The 20,487-nt window shown below is 43.8% G+C and overlaps 1 protein-coding gene across 2 annotated transcripts in view; it reads left to right on the top strand.

The window, feature by feature from the left end:
* The window catches only part of Mdn1 (midasin AAA ATPase 1), a 118,104-nt gene that overhangs the window by 76,785 nt on the left and 20,832 nt on the right, over positions 1 to 20,487 (top strand). Inside the window, exons 62-83 of one of the 2 annotated variants that reach the window (XM_006537476.3) lie at positions 444 to 553; positions 1,295 to 1,997; positions 4,711 to 4,872; positions 5,005 to 5,278; positions 5,846 to 6,081; positions 6,481 to 6,576; positions 7,108 to 7,202; positions 7,425 to 7,546; positions 7,878 to 8,024; positions 8,558 to 8,667; positions 9,208 to 9,281; positions 9,744 to 9,942; positions 10,644 to 10,806; positions 11,684 to 11,830; positions 12,543 to 12,669; positions 13,946 to 14,051; positions 14,677 to 14,792; positions 15,655 to 16,137; positions 16,352 to 16,578; positions 17,015 to 17,170; positions 17,314 to 17,495; positions 18,133 to 18,294. In XM_006537476.3, the coding sequence (XP_006537539.1) occupies positions 444 to 553; positions 1,295 to 1,997; positions 4,711 to 4,872; positions 5,005 to 5,278; positions 5,846 to 6,081; positions 6,481 to 6,576; positions 7,108 to 7,202; positions 7,425 to 7,546; positions 7,878 to 8,024; positions 8,558 to 8,667; positions 9,208 to 9,281; positions 9,744 to 9,942; positions 10,644 to 10,806; positions 11,684 to 11,830; positions 12,543 to 12,669; positions 13,946 to 14,051; positions 14,677 to 14,792; positions 15,655 to 16,137; positions 16,352 to 16,578; positions 17,015 to 17,170; positions 17,314 to 17,495; positions 18,133 to 18,294 (4,197 nt within the window). The remainder of the gene's footprint in view (positions 1 to 443; positions 554 to 1,294; positions 1,998 to 4,710; positions 4,873 to 5,004; positions 5,279 to 5,845; positions 6,082 to 6,480; positions 6,577 to 7,107; positions 7,203 to 7,424; positions 7,547 to 7,877; positions 8,025 to 8,557; positions 8,668 to 9,207; positions 9,282 to 9,743; positions 9,943 to 10,643; positions 10,807 to 11,683; positions 11,831 to 12,542; positions 12,670 to 13,945; positions 14,052 to 14,676; positions 14,793 to 15,654; positions 16,138 to 16,351; positions 16,579 to 17,014; positions 17,171 to 17,313; positions 17,496 to 18,132; positions 18,295 to 20,487) is intronic. The other variant, NM_001081392.1, reaches the window with a different exon arrangement.

Here is a 20,487-nt window from a genome sequence, read left to right on the forward strand (position 1 = left end):
GCTAGCCTTGAACTCACAGAGATCCAATTGCCTCTGCCTCCTGAGTACTGTATTGAATGGGAGCATCACCACACCCAGCCTCTCGTGAGTCTTAAAAAGATTTCTGACTCGATTGAGCAGGGAGGAAGTAGGCATTGTCAGAAATAGTGGAATCGTCTCCCTAGACCCTAGAGATTGTGAATGTAATTCAGATAATGTGGGACTCTCTGCTTCGAACATGCATAGCTGATGCAGGGTGAAAGCTGCACTGCGTTTGGTAGACTGTTGGGAATTGAGTAGCATGAGGAAAGTCGTGTCTTTTGGCTGACAGCTCTGAACTGAGTGGTCCAAGTCTTGGGGTCATTCAGTCTGTCCATCTTATCGCTCTATGCATACTCAGAGCATTGTCTTCATCTGCATGGTCATGGCTCTTACCACAGAAGACCTTTCATTCCTTTTTATAGTTACGCCAGCTGCAGTGTGAGCTGAAGACCCGGAACCTGCTGTCCCACCTACAAACCGGAAGAGACCTGGAAGATGACATAATTACCAGCCACTCTCATCCACACATCAAGTAAAGCAGCAAAGTTTGGGGGGTGGGGTGGTAACCAACTCCTTGTTTTTAGAAAAGATGGTGAGATTGTTGTACTATAATTATGTTAGTGTGGTAGTGATGTATATCTCCGAACTATATGACCAGTTACAGCTCAGATCCTTCATTGTGGTTACAAAACATGTATATTCAAAAAAAAAAAAAAAAAAAAAAAAAGGGAAAAGAAACAGGAGGTTGGACTAAAAAGGTGGCTTAGTGATTTTTTTTTTAATGTGTACTACTATGGCAGAGAACCTATATAGGACCTGCATCACTTATATCAGGAGGCTCTAACTAGCTCCAGGGTATCTTGATCCCTCTGGCCTCAGCAGGAACCCTCACTTTAGTGTGCATACCTTCATATAGACACACAATTAAAAATAAAGTGAATCTTGTTTTTAATGCTATTAAAGGCTGGGCAGTGGTGGTGTGTGCCCAGCACTTAGCAGGTCAGAGATAAGCGGATCTCTGTGTGCCAGCATATTAGGCCAGCATGGTCTAGACTGAGTTCCAGGACAGCCAAGGGTGTGATAAGATGCACTTAAAGTACTCACCAAGCAAGTGTGGTAATCCATGAATACTCTAAAGATGTTATCCATTTTCATTATCATTGGCAGTGTTACCGGTACAGTTTTCCTTAGCAGATATATATTTTTTTTTCATTCTATTTTCTGGATTCACTGCTTTTCTAACAGCATTTATATGTTGTTAATTTGCCTTCAGGTTACTTCCCCAAAGGATCAGTCAGCTGGAGAGTTTAGTTCACAGCCTGTCAAAAAAACAGGCTTTCAGACCCCACCTACCCAGTTATGAGACCTTGGTGCAAGAGATCCACCACTATGTCACCAGCATCGCCAAGGTCACTGCTGTTCAGGACCTGCTCATGCGGCTTCTTCAGGCCCTCCACACAGATGGACCAAAGTCTGCTCAAGTGCTCCAGAACCTTCTGAAGGAGGAAGCCTCTTGGCAGCAGTCACATCACCAGTTTAGGAAGCGACTAGTAGAAGAGTATGCCTTGTATCCAGACACTGTGGCCCCATTACTGGCGTCCATCTTGCAGTTGCAGCATGGCATGAGGCTTGTGGCATCTGAAGTCCATGCCTCCCTCCACAGCGGTGTGCTCTGTGCAGAGAATCTGGGGGCCCTGGCCATGGCTGTGCTAGCTTTCCCATCTGTGGGCCCCAGCTTCCCTACCTACCATGCTCATGCAGATGCTTTGTGCTCAGTGAACGCTGCGGAAGCTCTTCGAAGTCTTGGGAAACTGATGGTCAAGCGTGCAGCAAGAAAGGAAGAAGCCAAGAGCCAGCAAGCTTATCCTACCCGGGAGCAGTTGCTGATGAATGCTCTCCTTTACCTGCGCTCTCATGTGCTGTGCAAAGGGGAGCTAGACCAGAGGGCCCTTCTGCTCTTCAGACATCTGTGTCAAGTAAGCCAGTCCCTAAGACGTCTGCCTGCCCTCTCTCCTGAGGGAGCTGCTGTGGTAGAGTATGGTTGGGAAAATAGATACTCACTTGTCTGATGCTGTCTCTTCTTTCCTTTGACCACAAAGTATGTAGGGGTGGGGGTATGCTTTTTTGTTGCTGTTTGGTTGTGTTTTTGAGACAGGGTCTTGCTATATCTCTGGCTGCCCTAGCACTCATTATGTAGCCCAGGCCGGCCTCAAACTTATTACAATTATCCTGGGCTTACCCTTAAATACTGAGATTACAGGTGTGTGCTGGCATAGCATCATGGCCAGCTCCCCTCAGTCTTTTAAAAGATTAATTAGGCCCTCCTTTGTAGTGTGTATTAAAAGCATTTTTTTCTTTTGAAATAATATGCCTCGTGTTTGCTGATCTTTTTTTTTTTCTTTGTAGGGACAGCTTATTAAAACTTAATATTCTAATATTCTAGCATTAGTGACTCAGAACTCAGCAACAAAAGGAATATGATGGTCAGGGTCAATTTGGGGCTGTCCATGGAGCCTGATTGCCCTTAAATTGCTAGAGCTATAAGACACACAGGAAGACACCAATTAGTTCATCTGCTTAGTATTCAAGCTTAATAGCATTTGGTGGTCATTCCTGCTTACCGTATTATTTATTCATCATGTGTTTTGTTGCTTATTTTCTACTATGTGTTTATGCTATTAAGTTACTTAACATTTTATATTTTGTTTACTATTTTGAAGGGGAAAATAATTAATGTCTCTCATATATTTTCTATTCAATATATGGTTTTGTTTTATTTTGTTTCTTAGATTTATGTATTCTATTTATATGAGTACATGTCAGCTATCTTCAGACATACCAGAGAAGGGTGTTGGATCCCATTGCAGATGGTTGTGAGCCATCATATGGTTGCTAGGACTTGAACTCAGGAGCTAAGGAAGAGCAGCCACTGCTCTTAACTGCTGAGCAATCTCTCCAGCCCATAATTTATCTCATAGTAAATAGTCTTACATCTTGGGGTAACCTAGAGACCAGGGTTATAGGACAAAGATTAAATCTATGTTGGAAGTATAGGTTAGTGGGCAGAACACTGACCCAGTACACCATAGGTCCTGAGTTTGGTTCTTTAGCACCTCCTAAACCAGAATGCTTATATTCAGGCATGTCACCCCAATAGGATGACATTCCAGACTTCAGCCAGTGCTGGCTTACTTGGGTACATGAGATCTTGCTCAAATCCCATTAAGTTTTTACTCTATCTTTAAAACATTAATAAATTGCAGGTATGGCTTAACTGTTCTAAAAGATTTTGGTTTGGTTCTCACAACCCACATGGCCTCTCACAGTCCCTGTAATTCTGGTCCCAGAAGATCCAGTGCCCTTTCTTGGTCTCCCAAGGGCACAAGGCATGCACATGGTACATGTACATGAATACAGGCAAAACACTCAAACACATCAGAACTGAATCTTTTACAAATATAAATGTTTAAACCTACTTCTTAGACATTTAACTTAAATACCTTTCTTTAATGATAAATGCTATTTATTCAACCCTTAAAAATATTTGGTAGCACTGGGCAGTGGTGGCACATGCCTTAACCCCAGCACTCGGGAGGCAGGGGCAGGTGGATCTCTATGAGTTCAAGACTAGCCTGGTCTGCAGAGAGAGTTCCAGGGCAGCCAGGGCTACAAAGAGAGACCCTGACTTGGGAAAAGAAAAAAAACAAAACAAAACAAAAAATAAATAAAATAAAAATAGTTGTTGGCAAGTTAATTCCAGCACTAACAAAGAAGAGGCAGAAGGATCAGGAGAACTTCAAGTCCAATTGCAGCTACATACGGAGTTTGAGGATAACCTGAGATATATGAAACGATGGGTGGGTGGATGGATGGATGGATGGATGGATGGATGGATGGATGGATGGAAGGAAGGAAGGAAGGAAGGAAGAGAGGGTGTTGGAAAGACGGCTCCGGGATGGAGAGCACTCTTCCAAAGAACCTGATTTTAATTGCTCGCACCTACGCGATGACTTACAGCCATTCTTGACTCTAGTTGCAGGGATCCTTCTCCATCTTCCAGGCCTGGTTGGGCACCAGGGGCACCCAGTGCCCAGGCAAGCAGGCAGAACACACATACATACATGCTCAATTTTAATTAGAAACACTTAAGGAAGGAAGGAAACCAAGCAGCAATAGAAACCACATTTGCTAGGGTGTTGGTGTCCTTCATTTACTGCGTTTTTGTTGTTGTTGGAGACAAGATTTCACTGTGTAGCTCTAGCCGGCCTGGAACTCATTAAATTTACATTACTCTTGTCTCTGCCTAGTGTCATTTATAGTGTTTGCCCATTTAAGAGTATTTAATAAGTGTCTAGCATAGTCCAGTGTTGAATTCTAGGTAGGCTAGCTTGCCAAAGTACCCACTAAATGCACTGTTGGTCAACTCCCTTGAACAAAAAGGACACTAGGATTAGCTGTGCTATAGCAGACTTGTAGAGCTTTGAAATTACAACAATATAGAAAGCAGCCGGGAAACTGCTGAAGACCCAAAGCTTGAAAGAAAGCTCGTTTGCCCTCTGCTACATAGGAATTTATTTCTAAGTTCGTTGACTTTTGTTTGGGGGCCCATGGAACTTTCATATTTGTGAGAAGCTAAGATTGATGCCTCTTGCTTATGTTCTTCCTTTTTCTGTCCCTATAACTTTTCAGGAGATCATCAACGAATGGGATGAGCAGGAGCGGATAGCCCAAGAGAAGGCAGAGCAAGAGAGTAGCCTGTATAGATACCGGAGCAGGAGCGGCAGGACAGCCCTGAGTGAGGAGGAGGAGGAGGAACTGGAGCTCAGGAAACTGTTCCCACTGCATGAAAAGGTAGCCAGATAAGCTCTGTGGCTGCGTTGACATTCAGGGTCTCAGTCGTAATGCCACTGTTGTTTTGATAGTTCATTCTCCTGCTCATTTTCTACTGACTGTAACCAGATGAATTGTCTTACTGCTGTTTAGGACTTTGCAGATATTTTGATGGAACCAACACTAGAAGAGAAAAAGAAAGTTTCAGATGGAAGAGAAGAGGAAGCAGCCCCAGACCCAACTTTGCTGTGCCAGAGTTCAATGCAGGCGGTGATGCTGATCCACCAGCAGTTGTGCCTCAGCTTTGCACGCTCCCTGTGGTACCAACAGGCTGTGCCACCACATGAAGCAAAGCACTACCTCAGCCTGTTCCTTTCTTGCTATCAGACTGGAGCATCTCTGGTGACACACTTCTACCCTCTGATGGGTATGGAAGTTCTCGATAATACTCTGGGGAGGTCAAAATGAGATGATACTGCTATTCTGGAACAATTAAAATAACGAAATTCCCAATTTCCTTTAGTTCCTAATTTCCATAGCTTGAAAATTGAAGACATTGATTAAAAGGTCTGCGGTAATGCAAATTTTCATTAGCTTCCTATGAGAAAGGATGTAGACTTGGTGTCTGTGGTCGTTTCCTTGAATTGTTTCCACTTTCCCTATTCATGCTTCCTAACAGGTTCATGGGGGGTGTTGATGAGGGTTCCTTTATTTTTTATGGTGCTAGGCGTACAGACGTCATGTCTCACATACCAAGATACGTTCCTTGCCTCTAACTTAATATTTCTTTTAAACCACTCAGCACTTCTGAGACTCATAGAATCTGACTCACAGATTCTGGTTAATACCAGTTGGTTGCATGAAGTTTCCCACATGGTCTTATCAATTACACCATTGGAAAGAGGCTTTAGTCAAAACTAGCTCATTGTTTCTTTGTAACTTACTATTAAACGGTCTTTCTGAGTTCACCATTTTACCACAATTTTGTTCACAGGAGTCGAGCTGAATGACCAGCTCTTGGGAAGTCAGCTGTTGGCTTGTACACTCTCCTCTAACACACTCTGTGGGGAAGCTACCTCAGACCTGATGATGAGGCCTGACGGGCCCTATGATTTCTACCAGCACCCCAATGTGGCAGAGGCACGGCAGTGCCAACCTGTGCTTCAAGGCTTCTCAGAAGCTGTCAGTCAGCTGCTCCAGGACTGGCCAGAGCACCCTGTACTTCAACAGGTAGTATAGCCAACTAGGAAGGAGGGAACTGCCCAAGGATGCATGTTTCCTCAGAGGGTGTTCTCTCAGACTGTCTCCAGGCATATTGACTTGCACATCTATACATAGAAGCAAAGGCTTACCTCTCACGCAGTGAGGTTTTCCTCACGTGCAGGTTGAACATGCCAGTTTTAGCAAATTTTATGGTAACTCAATATACAGAACAATATCCAATTTCCAGGATAAAGCAACTTACAGAACGTTTCCTCACTCTGGTCCTACGACCCATAAGCTGTCTACTGTCTTCCGCAGGTGTTTGTAGGTGTTTTAGAGTAAAACTTGTTAGGACTCTATACTGTCAGTTACTGATAAATCTACTGAAATACCCACTCTTTTTTTTTTTTTTTTTTTTTTTTTAAGCTACTGGTTGTAATGGACAGAATTCGTGGTTTCCCGCTTTCCAGTCCCATCTCCAAATTCCTGAATGGCTTAGAGATCCTTCTAGCAAAGGCACAGGTAAGATGATTCCTGCTTTTCCTTGTTTAGTTCTTGTCATGTGGACAAGATTTCTCTATCGATATCCACATTATAACAGAAAGGTACAATTTGGTTTAAAGTCAGCTTTAAGATTCTTGCTTGGTCTTTCTGAGCTGGGGTGCGGGCAGTGCTAGTGAGCTGCTGGTGGTAGAGTGAACTGCTTGGAGGGCGGGGCCTCATGGCCAGGACCCCAGGAGCTCACTATGCTCTCTGCCCACACACCTCCATGTTGTCTGCTGTCTGTCCTCCTACTTAACAGGAAGGAGTCAACTGAATTTGTTCAAGAATAAAGGGCCAGCAGCAGGAATCATGACAGTCACAAACTCTGTGCTTTTTTCCCCCTGTCTCTAACTTTGGCTCTGCTGGTGTTGTATCACATAACCATTTGTTGTCATTGATAAAGTTCTTATGGGACCAGTAGTCTTCTCTAAGGAAAGTCTAGATGTTACTGAGGGAGAGGAAGTGACTGGGTGTTGGATGATAGTGACAAATGGGTCTTTGTTTCTTTAGGATTGGGAGGAGAATGCAAGTCGAGTACTGTCTCTCCGGAAACATCTTGATCTAGTCAGTCAGATGATCATTCGGTGGCGTAAGCTGGAGCTGAAGTAAGTGCCCTCTCTCTCCTGCCTGCCTGCCCGCCCCTGTAAGAGGGTAGCTACAGCATGTGCTTTAACTGTGGACTTGAAAGTAAGCACTAAACAGGCTCTACAGTATCAATTAAATAGTTTAGACACTCTGAGGCAGCAAGTCAGTTGTGAAACTGATTTCAAATGGATTTACCTAAATGCCTCTACTGCTTCTTTTTTTTTTTTTTTTTTTATGGTCAGCTGCTGGTCAATGAGTTTGGATAATACCATGATACGCCATACTGAGAAATCTACCAAACACTGGTTTTCCATCTATCAGATGTTGGAGAAGCACATGCAGGAACGCACAGAGGAGCAGGAAGGTAAGGCAGGTGACTTGTTGCAGGGTCTAGAGAACCAGCCATGTCATAAAGTTCTGCCATTCTGCGTACCCAGGAACTAACTAAGTGGGTGTTGTCTCGGGGTCAGTGATGCTTTATATCAAAGCTGCCTCGTAATAATAGGAGTGCATTTAACACAGAACTTACAGGTTTTATGTGGAAGTCGTCCCTCTAAACATAATTTTTGCTTCAGTTTGATGTGGTACCTACCTACTGAGCCGCCTTTCATTGATGTTTGGTACCCTGTGTGCATTTTAGCGATAGGAAGGATGGTTGAAATTGCATGTGTGGTTTGTTCTTTGTATCTCTAAAGATGACAAGCAGATGACTCTGATGTTGCTGGTTAGCACACTACAAGCATTTATTGAAGGATCTTCGCTGGGAGAATTCCATGTGCGACTCCAGATGTTGCTGGTTTTCCATTGTCATGTCTTACTGATGCCGCAAGTAGAAGGAAAAGGTGAGGAATTGTTCCTCATTTATAATGCACTATTTGTTTATTTGGAGACACTGCCTCACTGTGAAGCTATGACTTGCCAGGAGCTTGCTGCATGATAAAGATAAGCTCCATGTCAAACTGTTACCAGTTTCAGTCCCAGTGGGTTTGGAATTGAGTCATTACTATAAACTATGTGTATAGTATACATAAATGAGCAGTTGAGGTGAACATTTTAACATGCCATTTTTCTAATAAAAGCATAGTGTCTGTTGATTTTATGAGTTTTTGACAAAGAGTTTGAAGGATTGCTCTAAAGAGATTCTTGGTATATCATCTGCAAGATAAGAAATGGCAGTAAATCTGCTAGAAGCTGAAATGAAATGGGGCAACTTTGACAGCCTGCATTTTTGAGGAGTGCTAAGCTCAGACAGGTTTTTAACAAACCTGACTGGAATGTGCCATATTTTATGGAATGGGTAGTAAGGAAGGCTCAGGCTAGCATAGAAGCACATACAGTGGATGTAGCATGTTGGTTTCTTTCTCATTTCTTCCAGATTCACTCTGCAGTGTTCTGTGGAATTTGTACCATTTTTACAAGCAATTTCTTGACCCGGTCAAAGCTAAAATTATGGAACTTCGCTCCCCCATAGAAAAAGAGCTTAAAGTAAGATGAATAGTTGTCGTAATTACCCTTTAAAGAACAAAATCAGCCTATTCTTTTTCTTTAGTTCTGTTCTTTGATCCTTCTAATAGTGAGGTAAGAGACCAGGGGGAGGCTATAGAAGTTTATTGGAGAACCATAGGAAAGGCTGTGCTCTGTCTGTCTTTCCTGTGTTCTTTGTCTACTTCAGAAGTGTGCCATGATATGGGGCATGAGCCAGGGAGGGAATGTCTTAGGGCAGGGAGAGTCCTCTGTTTAATACTTTAGTGATAAGAACTTTAGAGTTGAAGAACCAACACCGATGTCATGAACATGACTAACTTTGGTTTTGAAGCTGAAGTCCTTATCAAATGAGTTATTCACCCTTTCTGATTGATTTGAGGTACATAATATAGTTTCCCTTTTATTCTTGTACATATTCCCTGATATGTGGTCCTGTATTTGGGGATGGATGTCCTTGGATCTTTAACAAGTAGATAATATAGGAACAAAAAGGGATACAAGCTTTGTGAAGCCATTTCCTGAACTTCCTTTATCTTCCAGGAATTTGTGAAGATATCAAAGTGGAATGATGTCAGCTTCTGGTCCATTAAACAATCTGTGGAAAAGACACATAGGTAATCTGTCTAATAAGACTGGTAGTAACCTTTAAAAACCGCATTTGAATGGTAGGCTGCAAGACTACTTTGTTTCCATGGCCAGACCTATACTGTTCTCATGCTACCACAAAGAAATTCTCCTTTCAGGGAAAATATATGCCTTGGGCAGAGTATCCCTTGTGCCCGCCTGGGGGCTTGTCTTCTACCTCCCACTACCTGTTTACCTTGAGCAAAGCAACCCTATTGTGTGTGGCTGGCTACAGTTTTCTCTTGTACAAAAGGTGGGGTGACAGTGTTTGGCATATCTTTTTCTCCTAAAGATCCAAAGTGATTGTGGGTACCTAAAGAGATCAGTGTAGCTATAGCTATAAAAGATAAAGGCGTGTGTCTGTGTGTTCACGTGTGCCCAGATTATAATTTCTTCAAGTTCTGTCACAGTGATGTGTTTTTAACCTTACACTTGTTACTTCATGAGATCAGGACCCTCTTTAAATTCATGAAGAAATTTGAAGCTGTGCTGAGTGAACCCTGTCAGTCATGTCTGGTAGAGAGCGACAAGGAAGAGCAGCCTGACTGTTTGCCAAAGCCGACAGAGGAAGCTACAATGGAGACATCGCCCATTCAGGGTCTCAACAATGCACTGAGGGAGACCCTGTTAGCACAACCAGTAGAATGGAAGGTACTAGCTTGTGGGGTGTTGTGTATTTAATCCCAAGCCACTCGAGCCGGATATATCAGATTAAGGCATGAACGAGGAACTAGCTAAGGAATGTGTTCCCCTTATTTGGATCTGGGTAGAATTTGGTTGGTTGTCTCACTGTGCTACAGAATTAGGCAGAAACCATGGCCTTGGGACAGCCAGGTGGCTCGCAGGTAAACTGATTGCCTGTGTACTCCTGGTGACTTGACTTTGAAATCTGGAACACCACATGAAGGGTGAAAGGAGAGAATCACCTGGAGTCTTACTGTTCATTCTGTGTTGATGGCCAGTCACGTACAAAGAAGGAATTTGAGTTTCTCGGTCTTCTGAGTGCTGGATTAAAGGCCTGTGCCATCATGCCATAATTTGGGTTTCTGAACATCTATGTGTGTGTGTGTGTGTGTGTATGTGTGCGCGCACGCTTGTTTCTACTCCTGGGATGGTTATGATGATGATGGTGTGTGTGTGTGTGTGTGTGTGTGTGTGTGTGTGTGTGTGTGTGTGTGTGTGTGCGCGCGAGCGCTTGTTTCTACTCCTGGGATGGTTATGATGATGGTTTTATATTTGTTCTGTGGGGAAGGAGGGAGATGGAAGTAGAAGTTGATTTAAATTTAGTGTCCGTTGAATTAAAAGTGTTACTCAGATTCTTGGCAGTACAATTAACCTGTACTGTCTCAAAGCCTTCAGGTACAGAACAGTGCCAGGATGCCAGTCCTTTGTCTGTGGAGGGAGAGCTTCTGCGTCGTTTGCCACGACTCTCAAAACGAATGAGGAAAATGTGCCTGGTATTTATGAAGGAGAGTCCCTTGCCTCACCTAGTGGAAAGTCTTGACCAGTTCACTGGTGAGTGTTAACAGCAAGGGTAAAAGTGGAACTCGCTTTGTCCCCTATGCAAGTGGCCTGTGATGGCTGGGAATGTGGGACCTGTGTCATTTTTGACATCCTGTACAGTATTTGACAAGTATGCTAACAATAGAAGCCCTAAGACTAAGGCCTGCTAAGGACAGTGCCGTAAGTTCATCCCTCTGTCCTCATGAGTACTCTGCCCTTTGGTCTTGGTTGGTTTGTTGTCTTTCTCTGTTGTCCAGGTTGGTCTCAAACTATGAGATTTCAGTGACTTCCTGCCTCAGCATTTACATGCAAGTTCCAGGGGATCCAGCTCCTTCCTCTGGCCTTCAGGAACCAGACACAGATGTTCACAGACGTGTGCAGGCAAACACACACATAAGTTAAAAATAAATCCTTTAAAACAAAAGTTAATTGGAGGCTAGGTATAGTGAGGCACATTCAGGAATCAGAACTAGTTGATTCTTTGAGTTTAAGGCCAGCTACCAAAGCGGGGGGGAAAAGGTTTGAACTGGAACTGCATATAATGCTTCTGAAGTTAGAGGGATCAAAAGAGAATCAGCAAATGCTGGCTGTAGGGAAGGAACAGAATACAGTTAGCAGAAATTCCCCTCAGGTGGTTAAAATTCATGCTATATATAATAAACCACACGGCTGGTACTCATTCAGTAGGTTTTTGTTAGGTTTGGTTTATTTTGAAAAGCTCATGAAGCTAAGAGATACTTCCCTTTCCCATTTCCATGCATTTTACAAGTGTAGCTCAAGCACAGTTCATGGAACTTGGTCAGATAGGAGGGACTGTTCAAGTGAACAACAGCATGGAGCAATGTGCACGCAGCAGGAAGGCCTTTGGATTTTATTTTTTTCCCTATAGGTGGCGTGATTTCATCTGTAAGTGAGCTGCAGAGCTTAAAGGTGGATCCCTCTGCTGAGAAAGAGAAGCAGCACTCAGAAGCCAAACACATACTCCTGCAGAAACACCGCGCTTTATCAGACCTCTTTAAGCACCTGGCCAACATTGGTAAGGGTTGCTCCCGAAACACTATAAAATACAATTAAATTTTTTTTCTAAGTTTTAATACGTGTATGTTCACATGTGATATGTGAGGGTGCTCATGGAAGCCGGGAATGAAAGTCTCTTCCCCTAGAATTGGAGTTACAGGCAGTGTGGACTGCTATAGAGAGTGCTAGAAACCAAACTGAGAGACATCGGGAGGGGTAGCACGTGCTATAGCCACTAAGCCAGTATCTCCATCTTGGTAGCATAAGTGGCTTGTGGCAGAGTACTAGGGTTGTGAAATGTCATTCTAAGACTGCAGACACATGTAGGAAAATCCTACAGTGAGCTACTGACTGTACAGCAAACTACAAAGAACTTTTCAGGATTTGTGGTGAGGTATCTCAGAATTGATACTCTCTGCTTTCAGCAGTATTGAGTCCTGCTATCATAGAACCACATCAGGGTCACTTTGAATCATGTTGAGATTCAGGGACTGACCCTGCTATATATAGTTGGTGCATTTCTTCATTGCTGCATAGTTCAGGCTGGCCTCACACTCAAGACCCTTCTTGACCTCCCGAGTGTTTAGTATAGGCGTGAACTGTCTTCCCTAGCTACCTAAGCCCGTATTTCTGACAGGTTTCTGGAGCTATATGTCACAAACTTTACTTTGACTAGGAAGGGTGTTGGGGCATAGCTTTTTCTTTGCTTTAATGAATGCTGTTGATTTCAGGTCTATCATATCGAAAAGGTCTTGCCTGGGCCCGTTCAAAAAGTCCTCAGGAGTTACTCCACCTTCACCCGTTAGATCTCCGGAGCGCATTGTCCATAGTCAGCAGCACTCGGGAGGCCGATTCTAGGTTGGTTGGCTTTTGAATTGTACATTGAGGAAGTCGCTAAACTTACAAAAGAATTAGAGATTACAAAAAGATCTGGCTGGCACTTAATATACTAAATATTCGTTTTCTTCTACCTTTCTTTCCCGTGTTTGCTACCCTGCTCTGTTGGTTCGTGGTGCTAAGTGTATGTTCTTCACTGCTGACTAGCAACTTCCCCTGTGCCTTCTTGCTCTGCTCCTTTGGCTCCCTGAGCTCTGCTTACTTGACTTGAACTTACAGCTGGGAATCAATCTCTGGATCTCTCACTCTCTCTCTCAGTTTTTCAAGACAGAAATTCTCTCTGTAGCTCTGGTTTATCCTGGCTCTTATTCTGTAGACCAGGCTCTCTGTCTCCCAAGTGATGGGATTAAATGTGTGCCCCACCACTGGGAATCTTTTTATGCCCATATTTCTTTGCTGTCTCTCATATGTGTAAGTTCTATTAAAAAAACAACCCTCAATTTGAGAATTGATTACCTGTGAGACAGAGCGCTGCCTTTACTCTGATCTAGGATTTGTTGTAATGCTCATTACTTTGTGGGATTTTAAATTTGAGTCAAAACAGCATTGTAAATGGGGAAATTACGGGCTGGTGAGATGGCTCAGTGGGTAAGAGCACCCGACTGCTCTTCCAAAGGTCAGGAGTTCAAATCCCAGCAACCACATGGTGGCTCACAACCATCCGTAACAAGATCTGACTCCCTCTTCTGGAGTGTCTGAAGACAGCTACAGTGTACTTACATATAATAAATAAATAAATCTAAAAAAAAAAAAAATGGGGAAATTACATAGCACATTTCTAGTTTTTGAGGACAACTTGCCAAATGGGCTTGTGTTTTCATTTGGGCTCCGTGAGGCTGGGATTGGGTTGTGCCGTCTAAAAAGACACATGCTTTCCTGTTTACTTTTATCAGCTTAGCACCTGTGTGGCCCTGTGTTAAGCTGTCTGTGCCTTTTGCCATTTTGTGCATGCATGTTCCTCGTTTACACCACAATTAGCCCCTGTTCACATGAGTGTTATAAGCTATACCTTCCACCACTAAATTAATTTATAAAGGGTTCACTGGAGAAAACAGACCATTGCTACTGCTTATATACTGGTAATGCTTCCAATGCTAAGTATCCCGCTCAGATAGACCAATTTCAGTGGTTGATTCTGGGTTACACCTAAATATTCTCAGAAATCTTGAGACCTTGGGGTCTTCAGAGGGTAGTTGTTGTGGTTTTAATACAATAAGTTGCCTGATTTCTTTCCTAGGCTCCTCACAGAAATTTCATCTTTGTGGGATGGGTGCCAGAAGTACTTTTATCGCTCTCTTGCACGGCACACCAGGCTTACTGCAGCACTAGCAACTCCTGTCAAGGTAGACCGGCATGGGCTGGGGAAAGCATCTGTGTGTTCATCCATGCATCGTCCTTACCAGGCACTGACAGACTTGTTAAGGCGAAGTCAGTATGAGTCAGTGTGGATCCTAGAACATCTTAGACGTTCCATTGCATTTGCTAAGAGGCTCACTTTACTCTTGTGAGTTGAGAACCAGACCATCCATGTCCATTGTTTTGGTCTTGTACCTCGTTCTTCCTCATGGATGTCAGTGATCTCCAAAAGCTAGTCTGAGCGCCAGAGCCTGAGAGCATGCACACACTGCCGCTCACCCTCACTGGATATGATAATAACCTCTGTTTCAAGAAATAGCTTTTGGGCCTGGAGAGATGGTTCAGTGGTTATGAGCAGTTGCTGAACTTGCAAACAACCCAGGTTCAGTTCCCAGAGCTGCCTCCTTACTGTCTGTAGCTCCAGTTTCTCAAGGGCACCAGACACGTATGTGATGTACGTACATACATGCAGCAAAACACTTAAACACATAAAATAATTTTTATTTTGTTTTCTAAAGAAATAGTTTCCTGGTGGAGCTTCTGGTGCGTGTGTCAGGAGGGCAGGGGCTGTCCCCAATGCCTTCAGCATGCGCTTTCTCTTCTTCCTGCCAGGAAGTCAGCATGGGTACCATTGAGAGATGCAAAGGGTTCTCAGCCCACTTGATGAAGCTGCTCATCCGACAGCGTCACTCTCTGACCACACTGACTGAGCAGTGGATCATCCTCAGGTATGCTCTGGCAAGGAGGTTTGGTTGCAGCAATTAGGGAGATCTGTGCTGATCAGCTCAGAGTTGCTTGACATGCCGAGATGGATACCTTCCACTCCATTAAGTGAATTTGAGCCCAAAAAGGCAGCTAGAGTTTCTTTTGGCCCCATTGCTTCCTTTTGATGGCAGGCCTTTGGCATTACTGGCAAAAACAGTCTGTGGACTGAGTTCAGGGCTAGGCCAAAACAATAAAAAGAGTTGTGTAAAGTGAGTCTGAAACAAGAACTTTACTGTCATAGGCTGGTAGTCAGGGCTGTGTTCTTGGTTGGGGGCGCTCCCTGAACTTTGGGACTGGAGTTGAGTCGGCTTCTGTCAGACTTTTAGATTTCCCCAGAGCAGTTTGCTCCTCAGTAGAGAGAGATAGTTAAGAGATGGGGGAGAGTTAGGAAGGCTGTTAGCATCTGTTGAGTAGATTCTTGGCTTGTATTCAGTTTGGCTTCTATTTCTGCTCAGCTCATTGGGGTTCATTTAGCAGAGAAGTACATTTGCAAGGTAGTAAGAGTTGAGGTCACTGCAGTGCTGTGACTGCTTGCTGTCTGGCAGAGGGCTGGAGGCTTCTGCTGATAACGGCATAAGTTTTGAGACCATTTCTGAAAGACTGAAGAATGTGTTTAGTTTAACAAGCAAGGCATTTTAATACAGAGTTTTTTCTACCTGTTTTCTTAACCTCTGCAAAGAGGGAACTCTGGCCTGCGTGGGTGGGTGGGTGTGTGCATGCGTGCTCATGTTCTTAACCTTGGCACACTTCTTAGTTTCATGAAAAACTGAACTTGTTCAAACACCCTAGTGCATGAGTGAAGATGCCATTGTCTTTCCTGCACAGGAACCTCCTCAGCTGTGTACAAGAAATTCACAGCAGGCTGACTGGGCCCCCTGTCTATCCCGTGGCCTTCCCGCCTCAGGACAGTGTGCAGCAGTGGACAGAGCGACTGCAGCACCTGGCCATGCAGAGCCAGATCCTCCTGGAGCAGTTCTCCTGGCTCTTCCAGTGCTGTCCCAGTGCAGAGCCAACTGTAGGCCACAGAGATGCCCAAGTTCAGGAACACCCTTCTGCCTCTCATCTGGAAAACATTGATTTTAAAGAGACAATAGCTGGAGTAATGCCAGACTTACTTTCCTCTGATCTGAGCTACCCATCCCCAGTACCTACAAGTCAGCTGCCTTCTGCTTGCCGGATGAGGAGACAGGATCAGCTTTGGCAACAATCAACTGCAGGGTTGACAGAGATGCTGAAAACTATTAAAACTATGAAGGCTGGTGTTGACAAAATTAGGCAGCAGTCTTGTGAGACCCTCTTTCATACATGGTAAGTGTGTCTGTCTTGACCATTTCTTGCTTGCACAGACTTATATCTTATACTAGAATCATGAAAAGAATAGTGCTTGATCCTGTCACTCAGCAAACCCATATTGTGCTTTGACATATATCTAACTGTAAACTTTGAGACATAGCATGTTTGCTGCTGTTAGAGGGAGAGGGGAATAGGTGTGGCTTTCAACATTGTGATATTTCTGTTGCAGGGAAGATTTTGAAGTTTGCTCTTCTGGGCTGAATTGCCTGTCCCAAGTGTCAGCTCATTTGCAAGGCCTAGCGTCCTTGTTCATTCTTCCAGGGATAGAGGTTGAACAAACAGATTCACGAATGGCCTTAGTTGAAAGCCTGGACTATCTAAGAGGAGAAGTCAGCAAAGCCATCGATGACTTCACTGCCTGGAAAGCACGTCTGTTCGTTGCACACAAGCAAGAGGGTGAGAACTTAGAATTAAGGCGATGGGATATCAAGTGCAGGTCTCTCTGTTGGAGGTTTGTGCCTTCCTTGGAGGAGCGGAGGCTCACTCGTCCATTGCAGTTTTCCTTGAGCTCAAATGCCTAAGGCCAATATGTGAAATAAACCGGGTGTTTGTACACTCCATCATAACTATTGTTGCTTTTTTTAAAAAACCTTTTTTTTTTTTTTTTTTTTTGGTAACAGTGATATAAAATGATAAGCTCTTAGGTTTATGCAGGCAAGGAAGCTGCTGGTTTTGTCCTTGGATCCAGCACAGATTGACATAGTGGATAGCAAATAATAGAACACTTTCCTTAAACAGCCATTTGGAAAGTAACACATGAGTATTACTCATGATCCAGAGACATTACAGGGAGTGAGAGCTAGGCTTGGCTATGTACCATGTTGTTTACTAGGAAACCAGATGGTGGAAGAAAGCTTTGTTGAAGACTTTTCAGAGCAAGTAGAAACTGCCATCCGGGCCATTCTCTGCACCATCCAGAACTTGGCAGAAAGAAACAATAAGAAAGCAGAAGACAGTGCTGTTGACAAGAGACTGCAAGAAGAGGATGGTATGTCTGAAAGTTGTGCAGAAATAACCTCAGTAGTTCTAACTTTTATAATTAAGTTAGGCTCTGGCTAACTAAAGACAGAGTTAGATACAGGCTGCATGAGGAGAGATCTGAGAAGTTAGTTTTGCTGCTTGTGTGTTTAGGGGGAAAAGAAGAAGAGGCAAGTTTTAAGAGCCTGCAGCCAGGACATCTAACAAAGCTCTTAGAGGACGACTTCTGGGCGAGTGTGAGCACTTTACACGTCCAGAAAATCATTTCTTCTGTCTCCGAGCTGTTGGAGAGGCTCAAGTCCTGCAGTGAGGATGGCAACACAACCAAGCACAAGGTAACCAGAGGTTCTTGGCAGAATGTCCTTCACCTCACTCCAAGTGAGGAGAGGGGACCCCCTAGCAGACCCAGTGCCTGCTAGCTCACTGGATTTGCTTTAGTCATTGATAAGCTCTGAAAAGACAGAACATTTGCTCTCGATAGGTGCAAAAGAGCTGGCCATCCAGAACACCTACTGTGTTGGACTCAGTTCGCACCCCATCCCATGCTCCTGGGTGTGAGCTCTATCAGTAAGAAGCGGTAGTCACACTGACTAGCCCAGAGAAGCGGCTCATTTTATTTCATTGCATCTAGTCCCAACTTTGGTATATTGGTAGAATTTACTTATAAATAGTTCTTTTTTTAAAAAAATGGTAGACTGAAGAGATAGCTAAGCAGTTAAGAGTAATAGTAATAATGCAAGATATCATAGTTCAGACTTGGGAGGCTGAAGCAAGAGAATCACCATTAGTCTAAGGCCAACCAGAGCTCCTTGGTGAGCTTCAGGACAGCCTGAGCTACACAGTAACATACAGCCTCAGAAGAGGTGGTGGTGGCCGTGGCGGTGGCAGCGGTAGCAGATCTAGTTCTAAAGCATCTCGTCTCTCCAAAGGGAGGGCCTCTTAAGCACAGTGATTGGCATTTGTTTGTCTCAGGTCTTCAGCCAGTCCTGTGGCTTGCTAGTGCGCCTGATACCCATCCTGTGTGGCTTCTCAGACCTTGTCCTCTTCTTCCTGACCGTATCGCTGGCCACTCACCGGAGCACGGCAAAGCTGCTCTCTGTGCTTGCCCAGACCTTTACAGAGCTCTCCCAGAAGGTAAGGACTGTCAGTGTGGAATGCCATGGAACCGCACACAGACATTTCACTTCTTCCAGGGCTTGCTGGGCTTTTATGATAGACTCAGAAATAGCAGCAGGTGCTCTGTCCCTTGTGGGTTTAGGGCTTGTTCTAGAACCTGATTGCCAAACAGGTTTCCAGTAAGATCTTAAAGCTAGCAAATCCCATCTTGACCAAAGGGACAATCTAAAGGCTGCTGCCTTCTCTTAAATTAGCCTTTCTCCCTGTCTTCTTGAACTCTCAGATTATGATTAAATGATAAAAGGGCTGCTGGTGCTAAAGAGGAAAAAGTTGTTCTTTCATTAAGGTACATATGCTGCTGTGGAAAGCAGCATGCCTGTAGCTTGTGGACCCGCCTTTGCTTCAGAGTTGGTGAACTCTAGCAGACGTGGTGCAGTGTAGAAAGTACAGATCTTGGACTCAAGTTGGACACTGTCCCAACTTGAGTCCCAGACTCTACTTCTGATATTTTTACAAGCAACACCATCACATGACTTTAAAAGGTTTTCTTTGATTTCTTCCTTAGTATTCTGAGATCTTTTTCAACTAAGTACAATATAAATGACGTAGAAAACAGAATAGGAGTCTGGACTTGTAAACACTTAAACATTTTTAGTCTCTAAAGTCCTAAACTTAGAGAGTGGGAAGCTATCCCGAGGTCTCAGATCCAGAAGATAAGTGTGTGTGTCTTTTGAGTGATGGCTTGGTCTTCAGGTTTGCCCATCTTCTTTCTTGATACTTCTTGAAGAAAACTGTGCAAAGGATAACGAAAACATAAGGTACAGTGGTAGAGGTGCCGTCTCTGTGTCTGCTAACGGGCCTTGGCCTGAGCTCCATAGTGGCATGGCAGCATGGTGGCTGTCCACATTAGAGCTACCTAGTGGTGTGTTCTGCAAAGGGAATCCCACTCCTATGTGGACACATTCATCTGCCTATAGCTGAACACCTCTTAAAATAACAAGTCTGACAGGTGAAAGGACTTGCCACCAAGCCTGACAGCCTAATTTTAAGTCTTGAAACCCATGTGGTTGAAGAGGGAAACCAACTCACATTTCCCCACTCATGCATCATGACATATACACAACTACCTTCATACACACACACACACACACACACACACAGAAATAAATGAATGTTAGAAAATAATGATAGTGTAGTTAAGTAGGAAAATACTTAAGCATTTCCAGCTAGCTTTCTAAAACTGTACACACCTTGAAAGTGAGTGCCGGGAGCTGGAGAGATGGCTCAGCGGTTAAGAGCACCAACTGCTCTTCCGGACGTCCTGAGTTCAAATCCCAGCAACCACATGGTGGCTCACTACCATCTGTAATGAGATCGGATGCCCTCATCTGGTACATCTGAAGACAGCTACAGTGTCCTCGCATATAATAAATAAATCTTTAAAAAAAAAAAAAAAAAGAAAGTGAGTGCCGAGTGTCTGAATCATCCAGCCTTTCTGAATGGTGCTGACCTTTGGTGTGGATGTGACACAGGACTTCAGTAGTAGGTTTAGATTTTAATGAAAGCACTGAGTTTAGGTGCTGGAGAAATAGATCAGCTGTTAAGAGCACTGGCTACTCTTCCAGAGGTCTTCCAGAGTTCAATTCTCAGCAACCACATGGTAGCTCGCAACCGTCTGTAATGGGTTCCAATGCCCAATTCTGATGTGAATAAAGACAGCTACAGTGAATTCATATCCATAAAATAAGCAAATAAATATTTTTTTAAGCACTGAGTTTCTAGGAAGTGGCTTCATTGTAGCACAGTCATGGTGGTGGTGTTCTTGGGCCTCTCCTCTGATAATTAGTAACTTCAGTTTTTAGTACATTTTTATCCTTGGCCTGACCGATAGCATGTTTTCTGTTAAATACAATTTCTTATTAAGAGGCGTTACTCTCAGTGTTTGTTTTCAAGCTTCTTTCCAGAGGAATCAGTTTTGTTACTTGTGACTGTGACTGAGCCTGTCTCTGTTCATAGATGTGCTCAGCCCTCTCCAGAGTAACCATTCTACCTATCCTGATGCTATATTTCATTCAGGTTTTTGTCTTGGCAATGTAGCATAACTGTGTACCAGATGTCTACAAAGTTAGAGTCTTACTTAAAATCTCAAAACTGTGAAACTGCATGATCCCTGCCAGTTCTGAGAGGGAAAAGAATGTCAAAAATCTGCTG

Source organism: Mus musculus, chromosome 4, assembly GCF_000001635.26.
Source record: "Mus musculus strain C57BL/6J chromosome 4, GRCm38.p6 C57BL/6J".
Lineage (NCBI taxonomy): Eukaryota > Metazoa > Chordata > Mammalia > Rodentia > Muridae > Mus > Mus musculus.